Source organism: Pleurodeles waltl, chromosome 3_1, assembly GCF_031143425.1.
Source record: "Pleurodeles waltl isolate 20211129_DDA chromosome 3_1, aPleWal1.hap1.20221129, whole genome shotgun sequence".
NCBI classification, from domain to species: Eukaryota; Metazoa; Chordata; class Amphibia; order Caudata; family Salamandridae; genus Pleurodeles; species Pleurodeles waltl.
Genome location: NC_090440.1, coordinates 72262089 through 72284126, shown reverse-complemented (window position 1 = coordinate 72284126; position 22038 = coordinate 72262089). Strand labels below are relative to the sequence as shown.

General features: G+C 43.2%; 2 protein-coding genes across 2 annotated transcripts in view; both read left to right on the top strand.

Moving 5' to 3' along the window:
- Positions 1-18263, top strand: part of LOC138283762 (E3 SUMO-protein ligase KIAA1586-like) — a 36763-nt gene extending 18500 nt beyond the window's left edge. Inside the window, exons 2-3 of the mRNA XM_069221828.1 lie at positions 11136-14475; positions 15447-18263. Of these exons, the coding sequence (XP_069077929.1) occupies positions 11268-13598 (2331 nt within the window). The 5' untranslated portion in view covers positions 11136-11267 and the 3' untranslated portion in view covers positions 13599-14475; positions 15447-18263. The remainder of the gene's footprint in view (positions 1-11135; positions 14476-15446) is intronic.
- Positions 1-22038, top strand: part of LDLRAD3 (low density lipoprotein receptor class A domain containing 3) — a 367623-nt gene that overhangs the window by 51917 nt on the left and 293668 nt on the right. The gene's annotated exons all lie outside the window — the stretch shown is intronic.

Genomic DNA, 22038 nt, shown 5'->3' with positions numbered 1-22038 from the left:
ATTATCTGTACCGGTGTAATTTATTTATTTTTTGTTAATGTCACTTTCTTTCGTTATTGACTATATTACTCTTAATCTAGGCAATAAACTGGGACGGTATAAAGCCATTATTTGGAACCCTGCATACATCTTTCTCTCTTAATCAAGAAAGTAAAATATGGCATATAAGGATTAATGTTCAGTATCAACTCCAAGTACTTGCCAATAAGAGAAGACTCTGCAGTATTTTTTGTGAAATATATTCACACTTCTGTTTGTCTACTCTCAGGGATACTTCTCATAGCTTTTACCCTATGTTCATTAGTGCCATGCCTCTGTGTATAGTAAGAACAAAGATTTTGTTTCAGCGATGAAACACAGCCATTACTTGCATTCAGCCAGTTCCGCAGCGACCAAGCGAAGAAAACAGTTCTATTCTGTGGCGCAAATCGTCACTCAGTAGGATCATCCCTTTCGTTCGGCTGAAGGTGCAATGTGAACAGGTGTGCTACTAAGTGACCCAGTTACGGGTCCTCTACCACGGAGGATAGTCTAAGCACTATGACCTGCCAAGCTAACACTTTTTGAGAAGTTAAGGTCTGCAGGTAACAACTTTGTCCTCCTAGAGTCACTGCTGAAGGTTTTGTGTCTGTCTTTGACATCCTTCTGTTGTTGCTCTAGTTATCCATCTTTCTTTCAAATCTGCGATTTATTGCATCCTTCAGTACGGACGCCGGAAGCATATATGTCAGCATATCACAATAGATGTACTGCAGTTCAAAAAACCAAGATCTACAATATAGGACTCTACATACACAAGCATGTCCTACTGGGAAGTCAAAAACGTATTGTAACTATTCAAGTTCTAAAATAGTTCCTTCCTTAGTGAAGTCGAAGTTTCTGTTACCATATAATTTCTTTTTAGGGCGATCATGTGGACAAAGAAGTGGTCTCCTGATTAAACTAATACTCGAAGCAGTTTGAATAAATCCATAGTCACTTATCACGTTGAAATGATAAATCGGACTCAGCTACATTCATCCTACAATTTTTGCTTTTCATCAGTTTGGTCTGTGCCTGACAAAATATTCGTGCAGTTCATACCATCAGTAAACGAATGGAACAAATGTACTGGCCATTCAGAATCCTTTAGTTCAGAGGTCTGTTGCGATTTAGTCCACTGCATATATGGGCAGAATGTCTGTGAAAAGAAGGCACAAATGCCTACCATTCAAAAATGAGAAAAGGAGGAAGTTGCCAAACCTGGTCCCGCAGTTGGCAGAAGATTTAAGGGCGATCTAGTCTGTAACAAAGACAACAGGCTTGGAGGAAGGTTGGGTCAGTCTAGTGTCAAACGGTAGCTGATGCAAAGGCTTATAAGGAGGATTCTCTTGCTGCTCTCCGCCACTGAAGCGAGGGGAAATGGCTACAATCAGATTGCCCATAGGGGAGGCGGAGGCTAAACAATGTTGTGGATGATTTGCAACTGTCCAACATCTGCTTAGCATTGTATTAATATATGTATTATGGAATTCTGATTAATCAGTCTGGTTGCCTGTTTTTATCACTCCTCTCCAGTCTAGTCCTCTTCCCTGGTAGTGAACCTCCAGAATTGGTGGTCGGGGGCTGTAACAGGGCTTGATTTATTTTCCCCGCCAGGCTTGGTTGAGCGGACAAGGTGTTTTGTGGAGATGGGGGGAGCGTTGTTGGGATGTAATTCTTTACCCAGTTTCTGCATTCCTGCTGCCTGCCTGACGCTTAGCCCCAGGTCACAGACCACCACAGAGGTCTGAAGAATCCATCTGGCTGTCTACCGGCAGTGTGTGATCATGTGTTACCAGTCTTAACCATTAGGTTTGGGCAGTGCTTGTTGGCTGCTGCGCACCAACACCCCTTGCTCTGCTGCGACCACCATTTCAGTGTCCATCTCCAGTTCCCCTCACATCTGAGCTGGTGCATACAATGCCACAAATGGAGCGGGGGCGCTACCCTCTCCTGCTCCAGTGTTTTCACTAGGAGAGCGGGTCCAGTTAAATCCATACACGGTCCTTCATTGGGCCATGCCTTTTTGAGAGGTTCATTGGGGATGCATTGGACTACCAGCCAGAGATTTGGTGGTATAACAGTTGGCTATCACAGTTGCCCAGTTGGCTCTGTAGTTCTGTGTACATTCCTTTTAGATTTCAAGCTTACCACCCCAAAAACACCCCCCCCACACAAATAGCCCCGTGTCACAGAATGCCCTTTTTTTGTTTTCACCCACAGTGTGCTAGTGTAGATAATTTACATCTCACTTAAAATTGACCGTGCTCTCCTATACTTTTTTACTTGTGATATAATCTATTAGTTAAACTGAAAATATGTAAACAAGTAATCCACATGACTTTTAAACCCTTGTATTATGCATTGTGTTGGAGTCATGCTAGGATTAGCTCCTTTGAAAGGTAGCATGTCTGCTTTATTTGCATCCACTATATGCTGTTCCATGGTGGCTCTGCATCGCATGGTACATCTCACATGAACACCAAAGCGTGCAGCCCGTGGAGCAAGAAGTGGCCAGCAGACGCCTTCTGATGCTGGAAGGGGGCGAGTGTAGGACCCAGCAGTTTATCCTACCTAAGCCATGACCGTGCCCAAAATGTCACTGATGCTGTAGGCACAAAGGTGAGTTTGTTGAGGCCGGCGACGGATACAGGGTTATTGCTGGGGACTGAGATGGATCCTCTATAGAGAACAAGCCTCGGAGTCGGGCGTTGTGTATCATTACAGCCACATTAATGGCTGCATTATTAATAGGGACCGACTGGAGGAAGGCTAGCCGGTGGTATCTCCTTACATCCACCTCTTAATGCTTGAATGATTGGTGTCCCCTTCCGGGCTAAGCTTTCACTGAGCTATTGCATTTTCTGCTTCAGTGACAGAATGGACCGCTGGGGGTTATCGGCTGGGTCTTGGGGTGTAGGTTCGCCCCAGTGCCCTGCGCCGACGTGAAGAACTCGACCCCAGAATGCAGGGTTCAGTAACTTAGGCCAGTCAAAGGCTTCTCATATCTGGTTCTGTGCTCTATGTTTCGGTCATAAAGGCTTTGTCCTCCTCTTTTGTCATCTACATGACCTCTCACTTCACGCTATATGTACCGCCAGGCCTTTGTGTTTCAGCTCTGCCAGGCGTGTGCTTTCCCCAGACATCACTGTATGCACGGGTGGCCGGGACTTCTGTTACCACTAACAAGTCCCCCGACCCACTAACGATGCACAGGTTGCCTTACTACTTTTCAGAAAAGGTTACACACTCCCTTATTTTCATCTTGATGAGGCTGTCTACTACTCCTCCTCTCTATAATGCCACGCCACCCTTTTTTAGGATGATTGTGTGCGTTACTAAATAGTATCAGTTCCTTCAGAGTTTCTGATTACTAGGAACTTTTTCTCTCATGTGTGCAAAGCTTTCCTTCACCAGTGGAACATGTTCTTGATCTATACAGTAATACTGGTCTAATTCCCAAAGTTGTTTTTCTTGTGGACGTAAATTAGTTTGTGGCGTAATCATACATGTGATGCTTTTCCAGGGGGTATATGTAGATGTTCAAGGCCCCTTAGTAATTATTACATTTTATGCTGCAGACTCTAATATTTGTCTGGTCTTGCAGCACTGATAACAGGAACTATTGTTCGCCCAGATCGATGGGTGACTTGAGGGAACCTGGAGGGCTGGCCAGGTGGAAGATTGGACTGAGTTAACTCCGCCCTTTGGCTGTGCTAAATTCAGAATTATTGAACTCAGTACAACTCAGATGCTTACTCAATGTTGGAGCTTTCCTAACAGAATGTTGTGATTGGTGTTGCAGGCAGAGGAGAAGTCCTTCATAATAAGAGTGGTTTTGGTGTCAGTCCGCTGTGAGAACCTGACGTGACCTACTAGTGGCCCCTGTGGCTTTGTTACATCATTAAGGGGGGGAATCCGGTATGGAGACTGTTTTTTTTCCATGCACCCTACCCAATCTTGTCTCCTCTTGACAATTGCATGATTTTGTTGTGAGTAAGGATATTGGAGATAGGCGGGGATTCGGTCAAACTTTTGGGATCATCAGATTTTTGTTAGTGATGTGGTGACACTGGTGTGTTTCAGAGGATCGTGGACTGTACACGAGTGAAGGGAGGTGTTAGCTGCGTCCGTTGTGAGAGAGGAAGAGTTGTTGACCATGTGGCTGAGAAGAGGACCTCGGCAGTTTCACGAATACCGAATCCGCGATGGCAATGAAGCAACCTCTGAGCCATTACTAGTGGCGAATGGCGTGCGCTAGCTCTTTGATCAGAAGATGGTTTTAGCAGCAAGCCGAGGTGCTTCAATGATTATTTCTCAGTATAGCGTCATTAGCAGCTACGTGGTCTTGGAAATGTTATACTTCAGTTTCAGAGCGAGTTATAGGATTCGTTTGAGAGCGAGGCGGTCACCGTACCTCGTACCTTTGTATTATGCACAATTAAGTGCACGAATAATATGGAAACCTGTTAATTGCCTCCATGGTTTTTTAAAGGTGTCTTTACGCTCCGATCTGAGCATGCCTGGCTCCTGTTGCTTCTTTTTCGCTTTTCGAGGCAGACCAAACCGTTCAAAGGGGTGTTGGTTGAAAAAGATTTGTTAAACAAAAAGCAAGTTAGCAGCGGTGCCTTTGATGCAGGTTTGTTTCATCGGCTTCGCCTCCGGATGCAGTTCCTGGGATAGATGTGTTCGTAAACCACTCTTTCCGCTGATAAAAGCACCGGTGCCACAGAAACGGAAGTGACTTCCGAAGTCTCGGCGCGGAAAACCACTGGGTGAAGCTGTTAAAAACAGTCTCGTGGTCAAGTACAAGGGGCTTTCGCCTTCTCGTGATTCAGGGTCTCGCTTGAGCGCCTCCATTGTAAATAGAACTTTCTAGTATATCCTGTTCCTGTTATGTTGCATGCAGTTCACATGCTGCTAGTTCCCTCCTCTGATTACTTCGTTTGCTTTAGTTTTTATTTGTTTAAATGATTCTATTTAATTCTCAAGCAGCTAATCTGTCCTTAGATTGCACAGGTAAATGCTATTTAATGGCTGCAAGTAACAGCTTGTTATAAGAGGGGTGGGGACTGTCTCCTGTGTGCTGCTGAATCAGACGCAGTGCTCTGTACTAATCTCTCCATGTCGTGTGTTGTGTTGTGTGAGATGTTACTTGAAACATTTTTCTTTGATAGCACAAGGCTGGCGGTTCCTGCTTCACAACGCCTGTGTTCAAAGGTTGTGTTGGCAGGCCTGTTTCTGCAGCTTTAGCTTAGTGGTTTGTGGTTGCTACCACACTGGTAGCATTACTGTGGTTCAGTGCTTGTGTTGGCGGTCACACCAGTTCCTTTTCTGTAGCTCGGGCCTTGTGGTGGCTCCTAAGCTAGACCTGTTTCTGTCTTGGTGGTTTGCAGTTTCTGCAGGAGGTAGTGATAGTCTTGGTTTCAAGGTTTGTGGATGTTGCCACATTAGTCTTAATTGGGCGGCTTCTGGTTCTATTTGTGTGGTTCCATACTACTAAAACAATAGTCCTATGCTTCAAGGCTTGTGCTTGCTACCACACAAGTTCTAATTCTATACCCTAGGATGCAGCTGCTGCCAAACTGGTCCCATTACTATAGTGCAAGTTGTGTGTTTGCTGCTAGACTATTACTATTTATGGCATGGGGCTTGTGGCAGCCAAACTAGAGTTTGTTTTCTATAGCATAGTGCTTTGTTGTGCCACACAGGCAATATTTTGATGTCTTTAGAAAGTCTTTCTGAGTCAAAAGTCCCCTTCTTGTGCCTGGTTGTTTTTCTGTAGTCCTTTGGGTGCTGCTTCTTTTATTTCCCTAATGTACCTCGTGATGCGAACTATAGATCTTGTTTCGGAGGATGGGAAGTCAGGAGCATTTGTGATGGTACTAGGTTTATCTGCTGTTAGGCTTGAGGTTTGTAAACAATTTGCTTCTTTACTGCTCAGGTCTGGTCCAGGTTGGCAGTGAGTATAATTACTGTTTGTGGTTGGCACTCTCTGAAAAATGATTGTTAAATGCATCACTTAGTTAATGTGCTTGAGTAGTTTTGAAGCTCTCAGTTCAGTTGCGATGATTTGACTAGTTGTGAGAGGCTGATAATGATTGGTGGTGTCAGGTTGCAGGCCTCTATTGTGCTACCTTCATAGGTGGCTGCTTCACTGTGCAAGCTGTCTACTTGCAAAAGACCTATTGTGAACTTAGTAAGCTTAGAGACTGCCCATTACTTATCATTGGCTGGTTTCATTTTCACTTATTTGCTTGTTTCCTATTTTATGGCTTGCCTTCCTCTTTTTTCGCTTGTTCCTCCCCTGAGGTATAGCCTTTTTGCAATCCTTTTGATTGGCTAACTTGTGTCCTTCCACAACTCACTTTTAGAAAACAATTTTTTTCCTTGCTAGTATGTTTTCCAGCGCCCTCACCAGTGGACTTCTTCCTCCTTCCTTGCACACTGTGTTGCTCTATCGTGTGCTGCTCCCTTCACCCTGTGCTGCTCTCTCACTTGTGCTGCTTTGCTGTATTGCTCTCTCTCTTGTGTGCTTCCGTCCTTGTTCCTCTCTCCCTTGTGCTGCTTTTCTCCTCCTCCTCCTCCCACTCTGCTTCAGTTTTTAGGTGGAGCATAGCAGCGCTCATGCGCTGCTTTTTCCGATGTTTTGGTATGTATCTGGACCTTTAACCACGCACGCCCATCACTGTCACTCGTTCATGGGCTTGCCTTTCAAAAATCCTTTGTTTCCGTTGGTAACTGCTTTACGTTTGTCCCTCTGTAGGGCGGTTTTGTTACCTCCTTGTCCATTGACCCTGCTACATGGATAATTGCACTTTTGCTGACAACTTTGGCTGCAAGCAAACTTTTTTTCCTTTTGTCTCTCCTATTGCTCATGGTGATGCTTTGAATCGGCTCTCTTATGTATTTATAAAGCGCCGTCCAGCCGTAGCATCGAAGCGCTAAACAATGAGAAGAGCAATCGAATGCAATGAGATAACAAAAAAAGGGACAAGTTTTAGAGCAAAGAGCCAGGTTTTGAGCTGTTTCTGAACTGGCAAAAAAACTTCCAGCTTCCTAATATGTATTGGAAGAGAATTCCACAACTTGGCTGCCGCAACCGAAAAAGCCCTGTCACCCCATTTAGTTTTCCTACAGCAGGGGGACAGAGGCCAGGTAATGGATGGCTAATCTTAAACAGTGGCTAGGCATATACCACCTTAATGTGGAGTAGTGATATCCAGAGCCCTGGGAATGTAAAGCCTTATAAGTGATACAAAGAGCATTAAAGGAAATTTGCTTTCCAATAGGCAGCCAAAGTAGCTGTCTGAGGCTCTCACTAGCAGATGCCGCCCTAGGGAGATCCAACACTAGGCAAGCTGCAGTGTTCTGTATGAGTTGCAACTTATGTAGAGGGTCTCGTTTAATATTCAGCAATAAAGCATTGCAGTAGTCGAGTTGGGACATAACCATAGCCAGTATAACAGAAGTCCTGTGATCCTTAGGAAGAAAGGGTAACATTTTCTTAAAGATTTTGATCATCCTAAAGCAGATTTTAATGGTTTGATTAACCTGTAAATCAAAAGACGAGGTGCTATCAAACAATATCCCTACATTTTTGGCTACAAGTAATGTAGGTGGCAAGGCACCATAGGAGTGGGACCACCAACAAGTACTAAAACGAACTATCTGTGCTGAAAAAAACAAAATATCAGTTTTCTTCCCGTTCATTTTCAGCCAGTTATGGCTCATCCACTTGTTTACCTCATTCATGCAATTATGGGACCTATCTGCCATGTCTGCCCAGTTCCTATCTGACCAGATAATAAGTCGGTTATCATCCACGTATGAAAAGACCTGAAAACCAAAGGAGCAGACCAGTTTCGCCAGCAGAAGAACATACACATTAAACGTGGTAGGGCTGAGCAGTGATCCCTGAGGGACACAGCATGGGAGTGGAAACGGGGCGTCTCTAAAGTCCCCACGTTTCACAATTGTGGATCTCCCACTCCGAAAGGAATGCAAAATGCCAAGCGCAGCATAACTTACTCCTACCTAATATAGGCTATGCATCATCAGCGGAGGAGAGATTCAGTAATACTAAGATAGCTGCCCCCACCGTGGTCCACCAGTTGGAGAATAGAATCCGAGGTCGCAATTAAGGCCGATTCTGTGCCGTGAAATTTCCAAAGCTTTTGCTGGGAAGGATCTAAGCATCCATTCTCCTGGGGAAAATTAGGCAGTTCAATGTTAAGGTGCATCGTTTGATTTGGCTAACTTGTGTCCTTCCGTAGCTCACTTTTAGGAAACTAGCTTTTTACGGGCGAGCGCAAAGCTCTCCGTCCATAAAGTAATCTCTCTTTGGGCTTCAAATCACGCCCAGGTCACATCAGTCTCTTTCATTGGTTCCTGGGCTTGCTCTTTAAAATCTGCTTGCTTTCATTTGTGAAAGGCATGCATATGTCATGCCTTTTCCGGTGTTTAGCCCGCCTACACAGCACCGGTAAACTACTAGAAACATACGAGGCTCGATGTTTTGAGCCTGGTTTCTGGACTACTTTATCTGTTAATTTTCCCCGCAGCGCGATCGCGCTGGTGTTTACATAGCGTGATCGCGCTCTGTTTTTTCATTTTCAATTTCAGCGCAGTTGCGCTGCATTTTACATAGCGCGATCGCGCTGTGTTTTTTTTTTTTCTTTTAATTTGTGTGGCAAGAAAAGTTAGGTTAGGAGTTTACAACGTAAATAGCTCCAACTCGAGCAAATGTGAGCCCCGTTGCATTGAAAATGCTTGTTCCCTTTTTGGTGTGTTTTTCCAGTGCTCTCGCTCGTGGAGTTCTTCCCCCTTCTTTGCACACTGTGTTTCTCTATCGCATGCGGCTCCCCTCACCCTGTGCTGCTCTCTCCCTTGTGCTTCTCCGCTGCATTGCTCTCTCGTGTGTTTCCTTCCTCTCTCCCTCGTGCTGCTTTTCACCTCCTCCTCCCACTCGGCTTAATTTTTCTTTATTCTGCACCTACTCATCCGTTGCATGACAAACCCAACTTTTATGTTTTAGAATTGCATTGTATGTTTATAAGGAGGGCCAGGCAGCTTATTTCCACCTTAAAAAAAGATGCTGCTGTATGGTGCCACATATGCATGCACATGCTTACAAAACAATGAGGCTGCATCATCAAACCTTTTTTTTTTTCCCGTCATGCTGCATAGCATCGGCAGAAAACATGAGCAAAGCTAATAGGACTGAAAGACGAGACCTGTTGGCTTTGCTAATACTTGTTTCAGGACTGTGGTCATGGCAGGAGTACGATGGAGACTGGGGTATGCTCTCGCACACCAGAGCAAAGTGGCAGGTGCACATTGTCCTTTACTCAGGCACTTTTATTGGGGGGGGGGGTGAAACTGTCCCAGTATTGTGGGCACACTGCAGATATATGTTTATATAGTAAAAACTAAATACAAAAATAGAAAATCTGAAACACGTCAATTTATAAACCTTTCACATCACAGCAGAAAGTTTGCTTTCCAAAGCAAGCACATATTATTGCAGCTAATATAAGGACTGCTGTTTCTTAAAGACCACCGTAGAGTGTAGTGTCAATGGATGTGCAACACTGTAAAGAGGCAGATGGCTCCTTTCTCCAAAAAATCCTGCTGTAGCGAATCTGGTGAGACACTCGAATAAAAATTATTGCATTTTCTAGATCCATTATGTGGTGTGGGGTATTAATTAGTTCACAATCAGTGCAGTTTGAGTTGATATGCAGAAATAAGCTGCCTTTGGTCATAGTAGGGCTTGCTACCAACAGTAGTGGTATTGGTAGATTGGTGGCTTGAAGTGCGAGAGCCTAGCATTGGCTGTGTGCTCGAGATGGGCAAATACTTGCTTTCATCCTCTACAACCTGAAGCAGTTTTCCATGATTGAAAGTATGCTTCCGGCTGGCTCACAAGAGATGACAGTAGAGCGGGGTGAGTGCAGGGTTGGTCCAAGGATGGTGCTTGAAAGATTTTGTACTTGATTAGATACCCACATTAATTTCCATGTAGTGATGGTGTAGTGCAAACCAGCAATGCAAAGCAATGTCTGGTCATCACAGGAAGTCCCATGTCCAACCTGGAACTGATGAGTGAATGGCAAATGCTCAGTGACAACGAACTGGTACGAAGATGTTTGATCTCCTCACAAGGGTTAGAGAAAGGACATTTCGTTGAGTAAAACAAAAGGGCTTCTGTATCAAAAAATGAAATAGGTTTGTTTAACTTCGGGCCTCAGCTTACTAATGTATGCATTTAGCCATTGTGAAACATTTTATTCCCCTCCACCACTAGGATTTGTCTAGATGTAGAGAGATTGTAGTAGGGTACAAAACCCTGCTTTCAGCCATCGCTTTGTGCTCCTCACATGGTCATGCATTTAGGGTATGCCAGCCACGGTTAATAAAAGATATCTGCCCTTCCACTTCCATGAAAGGTGATGAAGGGAATGGGTTCATACTGTGAACACGCACCCTGCGACTTGATCTCACACCTCCATCCAGGATGTTTGAAAGTATGCCAGTATGACATCTTTATTTTTTATTTTTATTTTACCAACATTCATGAAAACCTTTTTTTTTTTTTAATATACCATCTAGCACTTTAAGTATTTTTATAGGTTTGGATGAGATTTAATCTGACGATTGGGTGAATCTGGTGGCACTAATTGATAGGGAGTGTTAATATGTTTGAATACATTGATGATGAGGGTGATTATTTGGGAATGTTGTGATGAGGCTTGGTTGTGAGCAAGTTCCACGAAGGAGAGGGAAAGGCCACTTTGGCTTGACTGAGCTCACGTTTTCTCCCCAGAAATTGGAACTTACATTGAGTTACTTGCGGGATGGGTCGGTAGTTAATCCCAAAATGTTCTCTTAGTGGTCTGCAGAGCTGGGAATCAGAACCTTGTGCACAAATGCAAGCCTATTCAGAGGCTTCCTCTAACGCTGAGATGGTAAGATTGGGCCAGATCACTCCAACTTCTAGAGTATACTCTGGATAGAGGGTGTCTAAAGAGTAGAATATAGTAAATGGCATTTGATAGGTTAACCAATGTCTTTCTCCTTGTTAACACTAATATTTGTACTTTCTTACATAGACTAGATCAGTAAAGACAACCGTGCATGCTGCCTGCCATCCTTTGTCACTGCTGGAAATAATAAAGATCCTCTCTGGGCCAGAAGGAAGAGTGAAATACAGCTGGGCGTGGAACCTAGCATTGCAGTACAAAATGAATACACCATCGAATTTGCTAAGTTTTATCAAGACGGAAGAAGACGACCCCTGGTCTGAAGATGAGGATAACTCTTCAGGAATGGAATCCTGCAAAAGGGTTTGCTTAGAGGAAAATGTGTCTGATGAGGTTAACATGGACGATATAACTGAGATCACTGTCACATTGTCAGATTCAGAAGATCTCTTTGTAAATGGAAATGTACCGGCTGGTGACAATGACCTCCAAGGCAATGAGACTGTAACTTTTGAACAGATCTTTGAGACTCAAAGCGACCTACCCATGTGCTGGACGGAAGACCAAGCCAACTATTTCCGAACTCAAAACCCCTGGCTACAAATCAGAAACGGGCGATTGGGCTGTGCTGTGTGTATTGAAGTTGGAGCCTTGAGTTTGCACCAGCATGTCCGAGGCTCAAGATTGGCTAGAGAGTGGTTACAGTTCTTGATTGGTAGCACCTCCATAACCAAAAAAGGCCAACAATCTGCCCTGCGAAAGAAAATCTGGGAGCACCGAGAAAGCCATGCCCACCAGCAGGCTGAAAAGGTTCTTCTCCAAGCACAGGCGGGACTCTTTGATCTTCCACCTCCACAAACTCGCAGTGAGGAGCATGAAACCACATGTAGAATTTTTCGCACAGCATATATGATCAGCAAACTCAACCGCCCCTTCTCCGACATGCCAGATCTGGTAGAATTGCAAGTGGCAAACGGTGCTGACATGGGTAGAGTTCTTCACTCGCGCAAAAGCTGTGCCGAAATTTGTGACTTTATTGGTGAAGAAATGAAGAAGAAGATTATTGGATACATGATTGAGAAAGATGTCAAGTTTAGTGTTCTCGTTGAGGAGTGCACCACTGTAAATAATAAGCCTTCTATGGCTGTGTGCATCAGGGCAGCATTTGGGGAGGAATTCGAGCCTCTGACTATTTTCTTCCAGTTGCTTGAATTGCAGGAAATGACGGATGAAGCCATTGCAACAGAGTTGCAATGCTGCCTCCATGAGCACTTCCCAACGGACTTCATCGCTAGAAACTGGATCTCATTCACTGCCGACGGAGCTTCTGCAACCGTGAACTGGGCATCTGGAGTCGCGGCCCTTTTAAACATGAGCGAGTGTTATCCAACTCTTGTTATATGGCATTGCTGCAACCACAGGCTCGAGCTTGCTGTTGCCGAGGCATTGGAAGAGGTGACGGGAGCTCACAGCTTCAAGGTGTTCATTGACACAGTTTACTGTCTCTATCAGATCTCGCCAAAAAACCAACGGGAGCTACACACCTGTGCCGAAGAATTTGCTGTCCTGCTGAAAGCCACAAACAAGGTGCTCGATACAAGGATGGTTGCATCAAGCCGTCGGACTGTCACTGCAGTTTGGGAAAAGTATCCATCCTTATGTGCTCACTTCAAAGCGGCAGTCGCAGACCTAAAACGTTCTAATACAGAAAAGGCCAAATACAGATCCCTAGTAGAAAGGCTGACAAGTGTTGAATTTGTGAAAAATTTGGGTGTAATGAGGGATGCGCTGAAGATGCTGTCTGAACTCTCTTTGAGACTGCAGGTGAACTCGATCACTCTTCCTGAGGCCCATATTCTAATTTGTCAACAGATGCAAGTTTTCATGGAATTATCTGGGGGGAAAGAGGCTGAATTTACAAGAATTGCTTTGGAATCTGCTACAAATTTAAAATTTCAGGGTGTTGTCTTAAACCCTGAGCAAAAAGTTGAAGTGGAAATCAACAAGGAAAGCTTTTTCCAAAGTCTAACAAATTGCCTCCAGAGCCGGCTCATGACGTCCTCAGCACGGGCTGCCAGCTCATCTGAAGAGGTCTCTTTTTCGGAGTTTGATGATCTTTTTCCCGCGTGCAAAGTACTCTATCCGCAGTACTGGCCAGAGGATGCAGATTTTCAGTATGGGGAGAATGAAGTACTCTCCCTTTGCAGAAGGTTTCAACTCCCCGCACAACAAATTGTCCAAGGGTTTCGGGAGTATAAGGCTAGTGGTGGGAGGCAAACGCCTGAGCAACTGCGCCCGCTCCTCACGACGTTGAAGACCATTGCCATCTCGGCATCAGAGTGTGAGCGTGTGTTCACGGACATGAACAATACAATCACATCAGTGAGAAGCTCACTCCAAATCAGCAGAGTCAGCAATCTGCTGTTCCTGCAGCGCAATGGACCGCCCCTGGCCGAGTTCCACCCTGAAACTTACGTAGTGGCATGGCTTGCTCAGGGACGACACAGTGCGTATCACCTGGCTTGCAGGGAGCGGGAGTCAAAAGATGAAGTGACTGATGATGATAAAAAATATCTGTGGAGCCTTTTCTGAAAGTGCCAAATTATTGATGCTGTACTCTGCACACACTAGTCTTAATTATGTTTTTATGTTTATAGGTTTGAATTTTTTCCAATTCCACCCAAATGTACAGTATATGCAGTGAATTTAAGTGAACCTAGACATTACAGTCTTCATGCGAAGGTCCTTTTGCAAGATGCAGCTTAGTTCTTGCGACAACTGTCAGGTCTGTGCAGTAATATACAGATGCAGGTGGCGTGGGAAGGTGCACTGTGTGAGCAGAGGTCTGGACCCTCAGACTTGTCAGCTTACAGTACAGACTAGCAGAGACAAGCATAGTCTCCTCTTGAGAGTCCAGGAACCGGCCTTTGCGCCACGTATGCTCAGCTGTATCCTGTTGTAGACCAGGAAATCATTTCAAATGTTACAATGAACTGAACCATTGCCGGGTGCTGACTGGTCACGGTTGGAGATTCTGAGAGGCTGATCTGGATCCCTGCATAGTCCGACATCCAGCTGGAAGAAGGTGCGCAATCACTTGGAGATCGTTGGCTGCCTCCATGCATATCTCTCATTAAATGTTTAATATGCTCGTCCATACTGGGGCATATGCACAAGAATCTTGTTTTTTGCTTCCCTCTCGAGTGCTATGTACCCTAAGTTCTAGAATATTTTAGCATTCTGAAGTTGTCCCAGCTTTGGTGTGATGACCCCATTTGGTTATCCTCTGTCGATTCAGCAAAAACTCCTTCTGGTAATCCATGTCTGGCTGAAACCTTTCTAAATGGTTACCTGGATAAACGAACTGCTTTTGGGCTTATAAAGTTACCAGGGTCCAAAAAGTCTAAGCTGATGATCAGCATCACCCCACGTTGCAGACAGCCCTGCGAGTTCCGACCCAAATATCCAAGTGAGTATTGCTTTTGTTTTGTAAGACATCTACTGAGACCCTAAACTTGTTTTTTTCTATGCTGCGCAGCAGTGTCAGTTGTACTGTGTGTCAACAGCCCCTAAAATAAACTAATGTAACGTTGTTTGGAGCCTAGCTAAGACTAGTACCATGTTTTAGTAAGTCCTAGTTTGAACATCTTTGATCATTTTGATCAGATTTTCTCTCACCAGAAGAAACATATAGGAACCTGGACACACTTTACAATTCATCCAATTTATAATCTCCCTTCACAGTGCTGTGTATCAGTCCATACATTTATTGCACAAGTGAACTTGGATGAGGTTTAATTATTTGCATAAATTTCACTGTGAGGAAAAAACCTTTCTGCCCATAGAAAGTGTTCAACAACCTAAACAGATTTGACCAATGAACAGGGTTAGAAAATACCAATTGCTATTCCTTGTTGCAAAATCAAATTTTAGTACCCTGTGTATCATATAGTAGAAAATTGCTTCACTAAACCATGCTTTTAAAAAAAAGTCGTACCCTCACAGTGTCTTTAAGGTTTAGTTTTATTTAACTAGGGTTTTCGACTAGACACGTGCCCAATCACTCTTGTGCTGTTTATTTAATCAGTTTACACTAAAACACTTAACCAAAAATTTTTGAAGTTGCACCATTTTTCCTTCATTGCAACCTAAATTTAGTAAAGGATTCTGACCTCCAAAAAGCATTGATCTCTTCAGGATTTAATAGTATTGAAAAAAGCGGAACTATTTCTTTGATGTGCTTTAACACCAATCAGAGTTAATACAAATAGCATTTAAAAGTGCAGAGTTACAAGATGGCTACCTGTTGGCCAAAGGCCTCACATTCTCCTAAGTGTTCCTTGCCTAGAGTGTTTTTTTAATTTTTTTTTCATGTCATGTGCTGTATTTCAATCCTGTACTGTACTAAGTTTCCCCCCCCCCTCCCTTCTTCATTTACAGTGGTTTCTGGCTGATGGGCTTGGAATACTTGAAGCGACTTTGGAAATGTAACCTGCTCTGCTTTCTTCAGCACTGTGCCAATGGAAAGACTGCTGTCTGCAATAAATGGATGCATTACTGTGGCGTGTTGCAGCAATTTATCGACTTCAGAGATCTGCTATTCGTGTCTGGACCAGCTATATGTGGCTTCAGATACCACCTTTGCTATATCTTAGTATATGTTTCAGTGTGGTGATTCCTTGGCCCTCACCCTGCCTAGTTTCACCAGGATCCCTCCTTTGTTCGCATTCGGACCCTTTTGGTGCTCAGTGTTCTGTATGGTCCTGTGCAACTAATGTTATTACAGCTGGAAAGCTCAGGGTCGTTTTCTGTTTGAAACCCACTGTCTGAGCTAGGTGTCTGAGCTGGTTGGAAGGGATAGCAAACACCTATTTGTGGATTCTGTGCGGTTTTATCCATTGCCCTGCTAGTCAGTGGCATTCTTTTCTGGCATTCTTAATGTTTTTAACTGCTAACGAGTGGACTAAACTGAGATCCATGTTAGGCCAGGACAATGCATTCACAAGCTTAGGAACTTGCAAAAAAAAATACTGATGATTCTTCAGTTATTCACAGCGCATCAGCTCATTGAAACTCATGAACATGTGGCCATGGAAGAGTATCTTGACTCTAGAAATTAAACTACCGGAATTTTCAGCTGTGTCTGCAGCATACAGTGCCGTTATGGGCTGATCATTCATTACTATTTAAGTAATGTCTGATACCGGTCTTCACTCAGCCAGGTAAAGTTTTCTGGTGCAAACCTCATTTTAACTCGATACTTCTAATTCAGTTTCTTTAAAGTGGCCTGCAGTGACTCTGACTCATGCGTATCTGGGCAACCTTATTGTTCAAGTGTTTGAAAGTGAGCAGAGAATTGATGCATTTGTGGATGCTCCACCCTGGCAAACGATTTGGAGAACAAAGTTACTGCAGTAATATTCAGATCATTGGAATCCTAGACACTTGCGAAAGAGGACATTTTTCATCTCGAAACTGACTCAAGCCTTGTATTGTCCCTACTCGCTCTGGATAGGTGTGAGGGTGATGCTCAACCTTCTAAATAAATCATGTGTCTGGACAGGATGGCGACCCATCAGAGTGGCAGTAAGGAGTTTGCATCAAATAGTGGATTAGTCAAAGAACGAGAAATAAAGTTCATGATGGTCCCCATACCAACACTATAGAGACTCAGGGTTTTTTTTTTTTTTACTCCGTCTTGTTGAAGGGGCTGCTAATTGGTTAGTGGACAGACAGTATTTGAGCTATCAACATAAATTATTGTCTCTCTGCCATTAAGAACCTTGTTTACCCTCCATTTAAGTGATGTTTAGAACTTGTTAGCTGACGATCTTGTTGTAGACCGAGAGAAAATTGCTTTTAAACAACTGGTTTGTGCTTGCAATCTCTGTTACTCCTGTGGGGTTCATTTAAAGGGGGGCGGGTGGGCAGTGGGGAAGTCCAGTAACATTTGCGGCATTAGCTTCTTGGTAGTAGAGAAGCAAATTTATATTTATTATTATTTTTATTTTTTTAAGGAGTCTTGTAATTATTTCTCTAGAGCTTGTGCTTTGTGGGAAAGCTTTGTCTGTTTTGCCTCATATGCATGTCTATAATGTTCTCTCTGCCTGTGCGTGACCCACCCAGGGTCCTGCTGATTGAAGAATTGGTGTGGAGATCACAATTCTTTGTGTCCTGAACTAAGTTGTGGTGCTTTCGTCGACTAAGACTGGCTTGCCACTTTTAATGCACCTTGATCCAGATATACAACCCCCTGATTTTCCAATGTAGAGTCACCATTGAATCCTGATCCTCACTTGAAAAAATATCGATTCCCTACAGTGAATTTCACCAGCAAGCTAAAATACTGTTTTCCTGAGGTATCGTGAAGTGGAGAAGGCAACAGCCCCTTTGGAATGGTTTTATATTTTAGCAGAGTTAACTTTCCATCGTCCCACTTAGAAACTATATGTCCCATGTCCACAGCCATACAGAATACACTTAGTGAGTTCTGGACACAGTTGAAGCCCAGGAGTCAGATTTTGATATAAGCTTGAAATATATCATTTGCTAAGTCCAATAATGGCACTTACATATACAGCCTCTCCAACCGTTCCCACTTAGGAACTTGTTTTGGGTTCGGGAGGGTTTAAAAAAAAAAAAAAAAAAAAAAATCATTGTGGTAAATCTCCCTGTGCCTTGAATTGTAAATTTATGTACTGTAAATTGTACTGTAAAAATGTATAAAACTGTAATATATTAAAAAGTTATCCACCACTTGTATAGTGCTTGACTGCAACTAGTGTGGCATCGCATCGGTTTGTTTGGCGAGTGTGTGGGTGTAATGTCTAATTTGGGGAGAGTTGTGTGACGTCTTTGCTGTAACACAACCACAGCTCGTGTAAGGCACTCAAACCTTTCACTGCTGCTTGCTATAGAGATGAGAAGAGATTAAGTCTCCTTCATGCAGTACTGTCTTCAGCTTTACCTGGTGAGTGAATCATTCTCAGATGGGTTAACTATCCAGTTGTTGGGTCCGAGGAGATTCGGGGTAGTGTTGTTGTCTGTGGGAAGTTTGGCTTATGCCAGGCTGTGGTTGTTTGTGGTGACTTATTGTGCACTCCCTCACTTGTAACAATACGGCGCCTAAACCAACAGAACTAGCATCCGTGTTAATGATGATTTGATCCTTGGTGTCAAACCGTTTGGGTGCGGCAATGGGACGCAAACATTTCTGACTTGCTACTAGTGAGGGAGGGAAAGGAAGTAACCATTGCATATGCGTCTAGACCTCTTAAGCAGGCAGAAAAAATTTACTCCTCCATTGAAAGAGAAGCTCTTGCTTGTTGGGGTGTTAATTATTTTAAGAGGTATATATGGGGTACAAGTTTTATGATAAGGATTGACCATCAATCCCTAATTTGTTTTTTCTACTAAAGGTGTTGGTAGAGCCACTCCTAGAAAAGCCTGTTGGGTGATGAGAATGTTGGAGCACAGCTATAAACTACAATGTATGCCTGGAAAGAAGACTGTCTTAGCTGATTGTTTATCCAGGTTGCCTTCAAATGATAAAGTGGAAGAGGATGAGGAACCAGAGGAAATGGTAGCAGCTGTTGATGTGGATATAGGTGGTGTTACTGATGGTAGAATTCCTCATGATGAGTGGTTAACGGTCACACAGGAAGATCTGGCTCTGCAAGATGTTATGAAATACGTGTGAGGAGGGTGGCCAACAAGAGGGGTTGCTTCTATGGAAGCAGAGCACTTTCGCCAAAGGAGTGTTGAATTATATTTTGTAGATGCTTAGTGATGAGAGGGGAACAATTTGTGGTTCCTGTTATGCTGCGTGGACGTGTGTTGAAACTTGATCATGAAGGCCATTTAAGCATGAATGCAACTAAGAGGCGCAACACGTCGGAATACTGGTGGCCTGGTGTGGGCAGTGATGTGGAATACCACATTAGAGAATGCATTTTGTGTGCCTGGAGTGACCAGTCTCAGAAAGTTGTGAAAGAGCCTCCTATTGATTCGAACAAACCTGGTGGACTTTAGAAGAAGGTAGAGCTCAATATTATGGGACCATTGTATGCTTTAGGTAAGATACCCAAGTATGCACTTGTAATGGTTAATTATTTTTCAAGATGGCCAGTGGTAAAGTTTGTGGAAAGTGTCACAACTGATGTTGTAGTGGAATTTTTAATTGATTTATTTGAATCTGAAGGAGTACCGGAAGTTATTGTGTCTGATAACTGGGTACAATTTGTGTCAAATGTGATGACTGATTTTGGAAAAATATGATATTGAACACATTAGAAAATTTGTTTACTACCCTCAAAGCAATGGTCTTGTTGAGAGGTGGAACAGAAATGTGAAGGATAGTCTACAGTTGGCTATGGGAAGTGGGGTAGGTTGGCGTAAGGCTGTAAGGGATCTGATTTGGTCATAACGCACAACACCACATTCTGTAACAGGATTATCCCCATTTGAAGTAAGGAGGGGAAGGAAGCATAGGGCCCTACTGCCAAAAGGGGTCGGAAGGAAGAAAGTAAGGTGGGAAAGTGTAGATGATGCTTATGTAGTTGGTGATTGGGTTCGTGTTCTGAAGGGAGGCAGGGGCAACAAGTGTGATTCCAAATTTTCTGAGCCATTGAGAGGTGTCAAATCATATGATTTATTCGTTGTTAAGTGATGGGAACATGTGGAATCGAAACAAAGTGGTGAAAGTCCCAAAGTACATTGATTCAAAGCGTTTTGATCAAGAAATGATTGCAGACGCTCCTTCTGAAGCCTCTCCTCTGGGAAACGGAGGACGTGTTCTACTACTGCGAGATAAGGTGATGATAAGATTACCTAGAAGGTTTGATGAGTGCAATGTAGATATGATTTTATGCTTATTTATTGTATTGTGATATTATTAGGATGTTCAAAAAGATGAAGGAGGGGGATGTGTAATGTTTACATTCTTTGTGTGTGCAGCCTCATACTACACACATGTTTGCTGTTCGATTGTGGAATGGTCCTGACGGCAGTTGACGTTCGCCTCCCTCCGGTCGGTCGCTTGAAAGAATAAACTCTCTTCTCTCTACTAACTTGAAGCGTGTGAGTTGAATCTCTTCAATACGGTCTCCTCTTCTACTCACACCCGTTTAGGTTTTGGGTGTTTACACAATTGGTTTGTAGTACATGTCTATCCATTGGAACTTTGGCATGTATTCTTCACTCAGCCTGAAAACATGTAGCGGGTAAGCTTCTTTGGGCTTTTGGTGTATTTGTTTTACAGTAGGCCTATTTCACACTCTGGACTTCTCCTACGCGGACTTTTTGTTGGAGAGCCTTGCACCTAATCACATACCTTTCTTAGTAGAGTAGGTGCAGCATTATTTTTTTTTTAATGTATTTACAGTTCTGCATGTGGTTTTTGAATGACTCATTCACATCATGAAGGCTTACTTCTGGGGTGGTTTTGTCTTAAGTTTATTGCTATTTGTCAGGTGTATATACATATATATATATATATATATGTGTGTGTGTGTGTGTGTGTGTGTATAGATATATAGATATATAGATAGATAGATAGATAGATAGAGATATATATATATATATATATAGATAGATATAGTTCTGTTAAAGGGTCAGCCATTGTTTCTTAAACAGCCTGTCCTGAAGATGGTTTCAACATTTTCAACATTTTTGTTTGCCACAAAGAGACCAAAACATCGCTGTTACACCCACTTCAATTTTCTCATACAAGACTGTACTTGACTCGTAACCAGAATTTAGGGATTATTACTTGGACTCTTTAAAACTGTTGAGTGGATTCCCTCGTTGACTAGAACCACGATGAATTGTGTGTTACGAGCAGGTGTGCGTTGTATTTGGACCCTGTGTGGTTACAAATCAATCTAATGATGATCGAAGGGTCAAAAATATTCTAAGTGAAAACACTGACCCTCTGTACCTATTACACAGAGTACGGCTCCTCATACCAAGTATATTATGTATCTTTATTTCATGCTATGTACTTTCATTGTTAAAAGTGAGTTGAGTTTTGTGAGAACAACCACGATTATTAACAAAAACCTTGTTTGTCAATTAAGTCCTTCGGGTATCGTTTTGTTCCTGGATTCAAACGTATACTCGGTCTCATGAGAGAAATTTGGTCATTCTATTGATGATAAAACCATTTGAAAGTGGCAAAGCGCTTTAAATATTTGAGAAACAAAGCAGCCTTTATTACAGATGTTAGGAGCACTGCCAGAGGCAAAGCGTTTAATAGTACAGCATTTTAGTTCTGCCCCAGAGACCGCCTTAGTTGTCTCGCCAGCCACCTGTAATTATAAAAAAAAAATAAGTGAAAATACTTACATAGAAGGATTTCAGCCCACTTTAGCCATTGGCTCTCCTGTGCTTTGAGTGAGTTCGCCCCCCCCCCCATCCCCCCCACACACCCCACCCCCTCCCGATCACGTTTACATCAACCTAAAAAAGAAATGTGGTTCATTACAAGGACCGGTGGGATGGCGCTTTATTTTACCAATACTTTTGAAAATTCGGTTATTTTATTCTTTAATTATTTCTAGTCCTGTTTCTGTTTAAATTGTCTTCTGATTACAGTAGTTCAGAGCCCATAAATAGTTCCTTTTCTTTGTACTAATAAGACCCTTATTTTCCTGTGATGCCCATTAAAACTAAACATTGTTTCCATACCTGTTCTGAGTACACCTGTGTGCTATAGGGCACCTATATGGTTCTATTAAAATATTTGTGATGGTTATGTTTTTGTAATGTTAAATATCAATTACAAACATGGCTGCACGTTTAGGAAGCTCCATGTTTTCATTTTTAGGGTCGAGCGCGTAAAGTGCTCTGTCCCTGTTGTAATCTCTCTCTGGGCGTTTAACCACACCCATCAGTTTGGTTGGTTTGCGAGCTTGCCTTTTAAAATGTGATTGATTTGATTAGTGAAAGGCATGCATATGTCATGCTTTTTTCCGGTCTTTGCCCCCCCCCCCCCCCCCCCCCCCCCCCCCTCTCCTCCTTCCCCCGAGCGCAC